Source organism: Plasmopara halstedii (genome assembly GCF_900000015.1).
Source record: "Plasmopara halstedii genome assembly, contig: Scaffold_208, whole genome shotgun sequence".
Taxonomy (NCBI): Eukaryota; Oomycota; class Peronosporomycetes; order Peronosporales; family Peronosporaceae; genus Plasmopara; species Plasmopara halstedii.
Genome location: NW_020187129.1, coordinates 486,111 through 498,593, shown reverse-complemented (window position 1 = coordinate 498,593; position 12,483 = coordinate 486,111). Strand labels below are relative to the sequence as shown.

At 42.4% G+C, this 12,483-nt stretch overlaps 4 protein-coding genes across 4 annotated transcripts in view; all 4 read right to left on the bottom strand.

Annotated features, from left to right (window-relative positions):
* Positions 1 to 341: 341 nt before the first annotated feature.
* Positions 342 to 1,313, bottom strand: PHALS_03096 (WD40 repeat-containing protein L2DTL; the record flags this gene model as incomplete). The annotated part of the gene is made up of 1 exon (XM_024721774.1): positions 342 to 1,313. The coding sequence occupies one exon, from the start codon at positions 1,311 to 1,313 to the stop codon at positions 342 to 344; it is 972 nt and encodes a 323-aa protein (XP_024572917.1).
* Positions 1,314 to 1,772: 459 nt separating this feature from the next.
* On the bottom strand, positions 1,773 to 2,988 carry PHALS_03095 (mitochondrial 39-s ribosomal protein; the record flags this gene model as incomplete). Its single annotated transcript, XM_024721773.1, has 4 exons — positions 1,773 to 2,086; positions 2,160 to 2,178; positions 2,753 to 2,757; positions 2,811 to 2,988. The coding sequence occupies 4 exons, from the start codon at positions 2,986 to 2,988 to the stop codon at positions 1,773 to 1,775; spliced, it is 516 nt and encodes a 171-aa protein (XP_024572916.1).
* An 8,333-nt stretch (positions 2,989 to 11,321) lies between these two features.
* PHALS_03094 (uncharacterized protein) lies at positions 11,322 to 11,666 on the bottom strand (the record flags this gene model as incomplete). Its single annotated transcript, XM_024721772.1, has 2 exons — positions 11,322 to 11,499; positions 11,560 to 11,666. 2 exons carry the CDS (start codon positions 11,664 to 11,666, stop codon positions 11,322 to 11,324), a joined length of 285 nt encoding a protein of 94 aa, XP_024572915.1.
* A 732-nt stretch (positions 11,667 to 12,398) lies between these two features.
* PHALS_03093 (uncharacterized protein) overlaps positions 12,399 to 12,483 on the bottom strand; it is a gene marked incomplete at both ends in the record, with an annotated part of 455 nt that continues 370 nt past the window's right edge. The window contains one exon of the mRNA XM_024721771.1: positions 12,399 to 12,476. Coding sequence (XP_024572914.1) covers positions 12,399 to 12,476 — 78 coding nt within the window. The remainder of the gene's footprint in view (positions 12,477 to 12,483) is intronic.

Genomic DNA, 12,483 nt, shown 5'->3' with positions numbered 1-12,483 from the left:
TGATATCATTTGAGGTTGAATTTCTTTCTCATTGCAATGTATTGTGTCATGTAGTACATTTCGTCTTTGCCCACCGCTTGTTGTGGATGAAAAGGATATTGATCAACTTCTTCAAATGTTTGACGAAGCATTTCAACAAGACATTGTGTAGATACTTCGATTCGTATCGCATCATAGATTGAAACGATCTTAACCTTGCCTTGTACTTGAATAATGCAGTGCTTCGTACGAGAAATTGTTCACTCGATTGAATTTGCTTGTTCATTTGTTCTCCACAGTTCCACTAACGTTCGTTGCCCTTGTTTTGAGAGTTTTGATTGACTTTGTCTTGCGTCGTAGTTTCATTCGACTACTACGTGCTCAAAATGACGATCACTTTGTTGTTTCTCTTTTAATTCGCCTAATGTATGGATAGAAGACAAATGAGAAGTAGTTTCGTAGTGAGTAGCACGCAAAGAACTATCAGCTAGATGATTGACACTGGAGCTTAACTTCGGGACAGAGAGACATTGAATACGGTACGCATACCCGTCCGGCTGGAGAATAAAATCGTTCCAATTTGTCCAATGCGTTGTATTGTAATTGTCGGAATCATTCTCATGACTTGTTTCTACCTGAAACTGTGTCACTTTTGAACGTTCTAGACGTTCTCCATCAACCTGCCAGCATCGTACAGTACCATCATCCGAACACGAGACAAGTTGTGTCAAGTCTTGAAGATTCCATGCAAATCCACTCACTTCATTCTCATGTCCTTTCAATGCTAAACATGGCAATCGTCGGATACTTTTATCACTTGAGTTTGATAAATTCAATGTTTGATCATACAAAGTTCTTAAATGTGCATCCCAAACATATACAAGACCATCTGCAGAAGCAGCAGCAATAAAATCTCCTTCTGTTGAAAACGTGGCTTTGCTGTAAAATGACGTAGTTCGATGTCCAACACATCGAAGATTCGTTTTTGGTTGACAATTTCGTGCATATACTCCAAGATCAAGCACAGCAACGGAATCATTTGATACATTAACAAGTAAACGCGATGTACCATGTTGTGCACCCAAAAGTTTTGAAGACGAAATACCACGACGTGTTCCTTTTTGACTTGAACACGAAATTTCATACACTGGTCTTGACATTTCTTTCTTTTTTATTCGATTAATTCGTCGAATATCCCAACATTTGACCACACTATCCACAGCACCAGCAGAAAAAATTTCATACTCATTTCTTCCAAATTCAACACACGTCACACTACGTAAAGAAGTCAAATAGTTGGAAGTTATACGTCGACGTTTTAAAGTCGATGACATGAATGATGATGATACGTTTCTTGTCATTTCTCGTTCAGCATGCACATTTTCAATGGCAAGTTTTGGTGTTCCTTTTGTACGTATATCCTATAGTAAAATCTTTCCATCCCGACCACCAGAAGCAAAAATTTGCTCATTTTCTCGTGCTTGACGTACACACTTAACACTCATATCATGACCTTAAAATGTTAGAAATGGGTTTGTATTCCCACTTTCAACATTCCATACTCGTATTTAAATATAGTTTTCGCATGGTTCAGATCTTCATGCAGTCCATCCAGTAGAAAACGCAAAAACTCCTGCGCGTCTTGCTGGTCGTACCCTGTAAATTGTGACGCAATCTTGCCAATCACGCGCTTCAATTCGACAGGCCGCGTGACCGTGAATTTTTCTCCAGTCCAAAGCGCCACAATGAGCTCACCAAACGCAACTGCAAGGGCTCCCTGTGTAGTACTTGAGCTATTGATCTCGCGAGTATGGTAAACTCAGCATGGAGCTAGTATTAAAGTCCATCGCGTCATTAGCCTTTTCGTGAGCAAAGCTACTTTTAGCTGCTAAATGATTAGCAGGACGCGAATTAAATCGAGTTAGTGATGCCAAAGCAGAAGTTGCGCGTGAAGCTGACGACTCGGTGACTCTCAATGGGTTGTCACTTCGATCAATGATTGTGCCACTAATGGGTGGAGGCTCTGTCCTTGCTGCAGACTGGTCGAGATTATCGGTCACAGAGCTCGCAACCTTCTTAGATCTGACAAATGGCACTCGCATGTAAACTATGGGCCGACAATATGACAAAAGGTGATTTAGTAAGAGTGATGGCCAATATGTTACAACATGGCGACTTACCTCCAGCAAAGCGATCTGACTACTTCAACATGTTTTCCTCTGCATGCTGTCGTACCAAGGTCTGCGTGAAGCGAGTCATTTGTAATCGACAGGATTGTGGTCCTATCTCATGACATATGCACTGTCAATTCGTCTTCCGCTCTTATTATCACATGCGACGCCATGAGTAAGAATAGAGTAGAGGACATTTTTTACTTAAAGTACGATGAAATATTGATGGCTGTGCTGGATGCGGATAATGCTTAAGATCTCCGTTATGCAGGTAAATATCGTAGCGTGATTTTATAGACAGTGATATCACCACAGAGCAAATAGTAGATTGCGCTTATTGAGCCACAATTACTCAAGAAAGACTCATCATTTTATTCTAGAACGAGATATTCTACTGTCCTTTGAATTAAACAATCTATGAAGCCTCCTTTTTCGCCTGATTAGCTCGATAGATACCGCTACGTTCATGCAACACAAGTTTAATCCTAGCCATGGACTTCTTCACCTTTGTCCTTCGAGAAGGATTCGACATAGACATGTTCTTCGCACGACATTGTTGAAGCTCCGTCAGAAGCGCGTTACGCTCTTTAAGTAAAACATACCAAAGCTTATGAAGATCTTCAGTGCTCTTTTCACGCAACATCCATGCCTTCCACTCACCACCAACAACCACCTTCTTGGCACCCACATTCACTGGCACCTGCGTCAAGCTGCTGGTCTTAGCGCCCTCTCCTGAAACTTTTTGAGCTGGAAAAAAATCTTCGAGGCCTCGACATGTTGTTTGGCCTGCACTCACGCGTAGGCCACCAAAGAGACGACGCAGCTGAAGAAGTGACATTTTGACTAATGTTGCGATGTGCGGCTCCCTGGGTAGGTCATTAAAGTAAGTACGATTTGCTCAAATATCGGTATAATATTTCATGTAAGAGGAACACCTCTATGTGCAGCAGCATACACGAAAATTGCTCAAGCGCTCCTAGTGGACCAAATAACAAAAAATCCTTGGATTCATGATTGATACTGTTATGGACGCACTGAGGTTGAACCTCAGCATGAACTTTTACAAGATCTTAAGTGCATGGAGCTTAAACTTTGAAAACCTTAATTCTGAACTTTCGTGATAAGTAACTCGAAGAAGTGACCACCCACTTCAAAATGCAGAGATACGTCAATCCCGTCATCGGTATAATTCATCAAATATGAACAAGTATTCTGTATCATGCAGACTGTTCGTGACTTCATCTAAGATGGCATGTGTGCATGTAAGAAATCCATACTGTAGTTCTTAATTTTCATAATTTTAACAATGAAAATGGGAGTACTTTTAGGTAATTGCTATAACACTCATCAAACTTTTACCGACACATAGATAGTAAATGTTTTAGCCGAATATACTCTCGGCAAATTATAAGCCGGATCGATTGACGAGGTGGCGGAATATGCTATCGTAATGACCCGACAGTGAATATTCAAAAGTCATGACGGTGACATCTTCAAATTATGAGGCGAAACGTTCGGCTCATGCCAAGGGGTAATACGCACAATAAGTTGCATGTCAGAAGGGGTGAAGTAAGAATGTGCTTAAAAATGTTTAGTTGAAGCCATAGGTTGAATGGCTGCCTTGCTATACCATTTGTTTTTTTGATGAGCTGTTATTCACCACTACCGCACACGTCCCGTTGAGTTGTATAATTTAAAATGAAGGGGCTTCTATTAAGGCATTCTGCACCTTAAGCGCTATGTATATTTGTCTGATTATGTCAAAGTGGGTAAGCACATACTATCAAACAATAAGAACCTGTCAGCGGTTTCAGACTTAAGAGCATGCGTAGGGAGTATCGGTCACCCGCAGGTTTTAAAAAAAGTAGTGACACATTATCCATATGAAAATTGTCTTCGCTCTTCTAAATCACGCGTTTGGCTACATCAGCAGGGTATTTGTTTTGGACCGAACTTCTGAGTAGGACAGATCATTCCATTGCAACCAGCACTCCTGGAACTAATGAGTACGTTACGGTAGCAACTGAGAATACAACTTAGGTATACTTTGACAAATGGATCGCAGGTGATATTTTAGCTGAGGTATTACCCGGCAAATGAATAACCGTTGGTCATCGAGTCTTTTAGCGATTTGCGTATCAAGCGTGCAAAAAGAAAATGCAGAGAAAAAAATGACAGCAAAAATACAAATAGGTTGTGGTGAGAATAAGTTTTGATCAGCATCATAACCAATCCCAGATGCAGTATTCGCGATAGGTAAGGCCAAGCTGCCACCATAATACGTCAAACTGCTATTGGGGCTAGCAAGAAAGCTATTGGTAGACTTTTTACATAAAACAGAATTCTAATACAGCTTGTGCTACATATAAAGCTGCAAAAACTACAGCAAGATTTCATTTTTACAAGCTAGATGAATTTAATGCGTTCTGTTGACAACAATGCAGCGTACGCCATCCCACATAGTTTTTTTTCTGCGCTATGACTGCAATACAGACCTGAACCGCTGAGGATATCTCAGTTCATCCAGTGCGATGGCAAAAACTCAAAGTACGCAACAAAGATCTGGCCCAATTGAGTTCTTGACATGGTTAAAATTTTGGAGTGAAGTCAATGTAAAAACTGAAGCGGTCACGGGATACAAAAGATGGTCGGTATGATTTTGGCTGTAGAGCTCGATGAGCACGAGATAGCTTATTCTACATGAAGCGGATAGCAGGTCGAATGGAGCACTAGCGCTTAAGTAGTGAGATGGCTGAGTCAACACGCCATTCTCCGAGAGCATAATTATAGTGCCCAACGCTTTGGCGCTTTAGAAATCATTCGGTACTTAAGAAATCGTCAGCATGAAGGGGACCAATTACTCCCGAGCAAGCTTCTCTAAGCGCAGGCGCCACTCCAAGAAGTGGTTGTCAGTGAACATAAGACTACAGAACATTGTATGACTATATACAGGAGCTCCATGAGCTTCGTGCCAGGATGGCAAGCAAATTACCGCCAGAGGCAGTGACGGTCACTGTACTTAGAAAGGGATCAACTTATGGTCCCCCTAATACTGAAGTCCTCCGCCAAGGTTCGATGACTCTGGAAGATGCGATTATGATTTCATTGCATGAGAAGTACTGTCAACATCATGGACCTGGTCAATTGGTCAATCCGATGAAAATGGTAATTGCCATTCCAGAACCGATGGATCTAAGGCTGTTGACTGTTCGTAGGCCGTAAAATGAGTGTCAACAATTTAGTCGCATTTCCGAGATTGTCCACGTGAAAGACATGTCTCTCGGCACTCGTCGTAGTGGTTCCGAGCCACGTGGTACCAATACCCTGATGCGGTCGCCGGTCTACTGGGGTAATTATGAACACTTGAAAATTGGGTAATAGAATCACATATGAGGGTTCACTCCTAGATGACCATTGTCCTTTGCTAGCGATGTGATTTGATGAGGTTATTGATTGACTCCGGCACGTCGCCTTAGTACGCGCAGAAGCAAAAGAGTTGCTGAAAACGATTAAGAGCTTTTGAATGCATCATATAGAGCTTTGGCTTTATCTCAATGAATTTGGCCACTGGCGCGGTTGTCACCGCGAAGAAAGTTATGGTTGATCTTCAACTGAAGTTTGGAGACTTCAATTTGAAGGACAGTCCTTGAGATGAAGTAACAGTATGAGCTGGTTTTAGGTATACATTGGCGTGGGGTGAATGAGCCATGAGTCGGTTGCAATTGAAAATGTTTGAGAGTTGCTCTTTTTGGTGTAGGTGAATCTATCGAAAGTAACAAGCCCACAATTACTTCGCACCAGACGAAGCGGTTAAATGCTCGGTAGGCGTATGCTTCTGGAAATGATCCACACTTCACTGGTATGTGTCAGGCAATTGACATTCCCCAGGTTAGTAGAGAATCGAAGTCAAATGAAGTGACCACTGAAGGTCACTAAGGAAGTGTGTCGATAAACCAAGTGGTGCCCAGAACTGGCCATGTGAAATTGAATTATCGATGATGAGCATATTGATTTGCCCAGCAGAATGCAATTCGAGGGAGAGATGTTGATAGATGTCTTCCTCAAACAGATGAAAATCGCCGACATGTGTGTAATGGAATGTCAAAGGGATCGACTGTGGCTAGATAAGCCAATAGTCCCACTTATATAGTGGCTGAGTCGGATTGTGAACTAGTGGGTCCAAATGACCACAAAGGTGATTCTTTCACTCGTTGTGCGGATACACACATTTGGAGAAATCAGCGAAATTGCTACCCGCGGTAAAATACGACTGCTCTTGATGCAGGCGGATAGAGGTACAACGTAGAAGTTCGGCAATTCCGAAGGATCCAACTGAACCGTCATACTCAGTTGCTATTATATAAAAGGATGGTGTACTTAGTGCAAACAGGGCCTTTAATCTTCCACGCGAAAGCAGAGTTCGAAGCAAATTTAATCGTGAACCTGGTATAATGCATGCAGTGTTTCTATCGTGGACACTGTCGCGTGGGCAAAGCGAGTACATCGATGGGGTCTTTGCTCAAAAGTAAGCTGCTGGTATGGTGAGGGAGAGCAAGTCCCCTCACAGCGTACCGACGATTTGCTTGCGTAAATCAATTGGCAAATGGCGTATCGTCTAACGCCTATAATAAAATAGATGCACCGCCGATTACCGCGAAAACGCCGATACCGCAACCGTGTGTCCGGCTGTACACAGTTTAATGCGGTTAATTTGGCACTTGATCCAGAGAAAGGAGGAAAACGTCCCTTTGGCAGTTGTTAGTACACCGTCCGGTATGTTATGATAGTGGCTTGTTGTATCACAGAGACTAGTAAATACATCAGCAACGCTCAATCGATTGGTCTTCCGTCTCTTTCGACCACCGTGACGCTTCGCACAAACATACATTGATTTTTTGTTCACTCGAATGACGAAAATGGCAGATCTGCCAAAAAAATGCACTTGGAGCACCTCCGTCAATGCTTTAACGTATGCGCTAAGATTCAATGCAAGCGAATCTTGTAAAGTCTATTTTTGGTGCTAATAGAGTACCGGCCCTCGGTTGTTACGTTGGCGAAAACGGTGTTCATGCGACATTGTGAAATTCAACGCTATTGTGTAGAGGCTAACGCCACGATATCAAACGGATCTGATGGTATGGATTGGTGTCCAATTCCCTGCATCGTTTCTCGCTCAACTATACGGAAACGGTACGCCCGCCAAAAACTTGGTGAAGAAGGACGTACCATGGGAGTGATAATCCGCTTATGAAGAACACTTAAATAAAGAAAAGCTTTATAAGAGCACCATTGACTGCTTCATTTCACAACGATGCGAAGTAGTATGGTGTGGAATGAGTTTGAAATCGGCTGTGTGTATTGCAAAAAGACTCAATGTATCGATTCAATCACGACACCTGCAGTCATCATGAGAATACCCTGTTCACGATAAGGAACTTTTGGAGATGAACATGATCTGACAAAGGGCTCGCTAGTTGCCATTTATTGTAGAACACAATATTTACGGTCGCCTTCAAGAAACGGAATGTACTGGTATACGCATTGCCACGTCGTCCTGATGATATGTAAAAGTCAAATGGTGAGATCTGATCATCTTAGTAGTGTCACAAAATGACATGAATTTTCTAAGAAGCTATCTGGTCCCGTGAAATAAAGGTTGCATTGATGTGCATGAAAGTATGGTCTACACCACTCCGAAGCTGCACAGGACAAACAAGCAACGGATTATGACCCTCAACAACGATAATTTGACGTACATATAGTGTATGAGGTGCATGATAGGCCGATAACCGGCCAATTTGGCCGTGAAAAGACCTACTAGTCCCTTGGAGCCCCAATTTGATGGCTCATCTTGTGGTATGATACATGGAGATGTGCGAAGCCTGTCAGCGCCTAGAAAGCGCACGGATTACGCAAATGCCACTGCAAAGTCTTCCTGTCTAGACTTCTTTTTTATCTTTCCCGAGAGTGCTGATGACCACAATGTTTTTTAGTCTTTGTTTCCAAACTTAACAAGTTGGTTTGCAGCGCTCCGTTTAGCAATTCCATCACTACCATAGCTTCGGCAGAAATGTTGATTGATCACCCGTTTTCGCAATCACATAATACCAGACGCCATTGTCTCTGCTCGTGATACACGATTCATGAGTAAGATTTTGTACAAAATATTCCGATTATTTTTGCACTCACTTGGATATGACCGATGGAAAACATAACGTGCCAACCGAGTGGTCGGTGATGTGTTGAGAAGCATCTGTGCAAAATTTTTCGCAGAGAGAAGTTTGATGTTAGCGTTGGTTGAGCTTGCTATGAACAATTCATTCATGATTCACATGGTTAACGCCATTTTGGATAAGGCTTGCGACACCCGCGAACACCGCATTCTGCGATAGGTGGTGTCTCTGATATGAGCGAGGGAGAAGCTCGGCAACTACCGAATTGACACAATCAAGAAAACGCATGTGAAACGCAAAGATAACAATACTCCGGACTCATTAATTATGAGTCGTGTGAATGTGACCACATAGGTGCAAGACGCAATGGCAAATGCACAATATCCACAAAAGAAATACGCAGATAGACGAGGCTGTCAGGGCAAAATGTCTTTTATTGTTGAGGAATATCTACTGCATCAAATTTAGAACACATCACACGGTGCGGTTTCGAGCATGGAAAGCTCGAAGTTTTTGCCTCGCTTCATCGGTCTATTCCAAGTAGTATCATGCCATGGGAACGCTTGCACTCTCAAGATGCCAAGTTGGCTAAGACACATCCAACGCTCTAGAAAAGGCGCTCAACCCCTACAATTGCGACGGCACGATTTCCAGCCTGGATGTAACGCAGTCTTTTTCGGAAGGGAAAGAAAATTCATGAAAGCTTCGTACATGTATCCTCCGCGACTTCTCCCAGTATCTATTGCGCGTTCGATGCGGATCCGAAGACGGACTCCGTTTAGAAAAGCTTTCCCTCATCCTCATCCTTTTACTCTGTCCCAATCGTCGTAAAACCGACTTATGACCGACGTACTCAACGAACATCATTGCTGTCAAAGTGAATTTGGTTCTTCGCTGTCAAATTTGCAAATTTGATTTGCACATCGCTTATCTTCAACAAGTCCGCAGCGGTGCTCGCGCTTTGCATGCGGTTGATATCTACGGAACTGGTCGCATGGATCCATCCCAGATTCGAGTGTTGATTATCTGATGGAATCCAGATTGGATTGCTGAACGTATGGTACATACGTGAGGCTTCGTGGTTCACCTTTAGCACGAAAATCGGCCCATTGGCGCGAAACTACGTGATTTTAGTCATCAGTCGATCGCCCATTCAGCTGGAGTGTTCGTGGAGCACTAGGGTGATTCCACCACTCTTATCGTGAAAGTCATCATGACGATCAAGTTTACGATAGCGCAAATGCGCTGAATGATGTGGATTTAACACATTAATCAAGATTGACGGTGAAGAAGATCTCATGTGGAGCAGGTTTATGAGTTGTCACTCCAGCGAGAGTTGTACAGAGCATGACGAAGAGTGGAAGTCGAATTTGAATACTTTAAGGAACTCGGGTAACCCACGTTTGAGTGGGGGGGGCTATGTAATGTGCCAGATTCTATCACACATTATATGTGGTTCACATTATTTGTATATATCACATTGGCTTTTTACCTTGTATAGCTGTATATCCCCTTTTAGTTCTATTGTATTAGAACTGGAGCACTTATCAGGATATGGAGGCTAGACGCTTATTGGTTATAACAGTAATAGCAGTTTGTAACCGGCCAGCTAGAAGCGAGCAACACGCGGTGGGGTGTATTAGTTGACCTAAACGTTTTTTGGTAAATGGGTGTGCCTTTCCCGTTACACTACTAAATACCATCACACGTGAAGTACTCGTCCCAATGAGAGCAATACTGCGATTTTTTGAAATATAATATCCATCAACCTCTAACAAATGTGATTTATTCGCGTCAAATTTCTGTGTCGCCTTTCTTACACATAATGTTGTCACCGATTGAAGAGCCTTCCACCTAATATGTTTCTTGTCCGAAGTGTCAACGGTGCCACATTTTTTCCTTTTTAAAACCCATAACCGTTTTTTTGCTCCAGAAAGTAAATCGACATAATACCGCTTATCCTCATAGAGCGCCAGCACGCCTGATAACGTTCTCTTCACGAAGTCAATTTATCATTCTGAGTAAAAAGAAGATTGATGCAGCCCTTGATAGCATCTGTTTCACTCCTTGCACTCAGTGCTCTACGAGTGTCTTCAATTGCAAGTTTAGCCGTGATAAACGACGAGCTCAGCTCATAATTCAATATGAGCCATACCCTTTTGGCAACTTTATTGCCCTCCATATCCTTGCTTTCATACCATTAATATAGTATCTTCCAGCTCAATCAGAGCAAATGTCGAGGGTAGCCAAGAGCGATCCACCATTCCATTCACCGTAAACAAGCAAATAATCTTTCCCACCAGATACATATGCAGCTTCGCAGCTCGCAGTGTAAGCCCATTACAGAAATGTGCTGACTCAGCAGTACCGTAATATTGTGACAATGATGACTTACCCAACTTGATGATGGGCCCTGACCCGCCAACTCGATTTTACGGTCGCTCTTCAATCCATCTAGATCTGGCAACAAAGATAGCAACACCCATTTGTACTGTCACACTCCATGAGCCTTGGCATACGACACAAGAGCTAGCTTTCTAAGCCACCCGCGAGCGATATGTTCCTTGGGTCCCTCAACATACAGTCGTCTATTCGCACCACAACAGCGAAAAACTTTCTAGGATGATATACAACTGCAGTTTTCTGTCTCATTCCAAGACCGTAACTACTTGCAGCTTCTACTTTCCGAACAAGACTCGAGGCGCCAAGTAGTACTATCAAAATTGATCTCGAACAGTCCCAAGGACCGTTTGGAAGTCATCGCAGTTTCAAGCTCACACCAATGCGCTACTTTATAACAGAGCTACAAGGTCCACCAGCAACAAAGCGCGTGACATTTAACGCGTTTGACTTCCATTCGACTTGTTGCTGATGGCGTTCTAGCCAAGGCATCGGTTGGATGAAATAATTTATCGTCTCTGGGTCCAGGACAAGTCGTCACATCAAGGTCAGTATTTTACAGTGTCAAATCTCTTTAGCTTTACTTAGACTAAAACTATTAATGCTCATGCCAGTTTTCATTCGGAAGACGTACGAATAGTGCGTTCCCGTATACGAATACGGCATCTTGAGTACTTCTCCGTACTGTCCATACTTCCCAAGGTCGCAATATCACACAATATTGCACGTCACTTCTTGGGCTCTCAGAACATTTCATCGAGTCAAATTGCTTGTGACTGATTTAACAACTATCAATTTTACGGTGATCCCTACTTCTCTGATCTGTGCAACCTCACTTATCTGCAGTAGAAGGGCAGAGACCATCTACAATCTTTCTATTAGCCCGAGTCCCAGTAACTACGACTTCCATAAAGTACAAATCCACCCAAGTAATCCCCGACATACAATTTTGCACCTACAGGTGATCGATGGTTCCACCAAAGTAATAATTGATCGACTATGTGTCATTTCGCACCTTCCATATCGTGAAAAGGAGGTTGCACAGGATTCTAATGTTTAAAATTACATCAGATGGTGAGTTTGCATAGCTTGGAGTTAGCTCATTTCCCCTACAGCCTTGGTATAATTCAATACGACAACTACTGTCCCCTTAATGAGGTTGGGTGGACGCGGAAGATCTCGAAGTAGCGACGCATCGTGCATAGACTGTATTTGAAGATAGTAGCTGTTTCCGTCTAACTGTCAACTAATTTTTGGGAATTATGGAATGGACATATATGTAGTACCTACCATAAGTACGCAATCGAAGTGGTAGTACCACAAAATGGCCATTCAATTAAATTATGATAAAAAATGTATATAATAGGCTTCACTTTTAATATATATTGCCCAATTTAATCTTGTGTAATGAATAGAACAATTACAAATGAAAATTTTCCATTGTGCGTGGATCACGCTTTCTTTGTTAACTCTTCTTCCAGGCGAGTGATACAAATATGGTGTATGTACTTGCAATACTGATCTAACAAAAATAAGGTACAATTGCGGCAAAAAAATGGTAGCAGACTGTCTACTTGTACGCAATCAATTGTACTGATTGTTACGTGCGTACAAAAAAAGAAGGCTTGATGTTTAAGGAGACAAATATCTTTTAATGAAGTTATCTAAGTAATAATTAGGCATTTTCACTCACTTGTTTAAGCAAACTTAGCCCCAATGATTGTCCAGCAAGAAGAAGAAAACGAGTGTACACCTACATT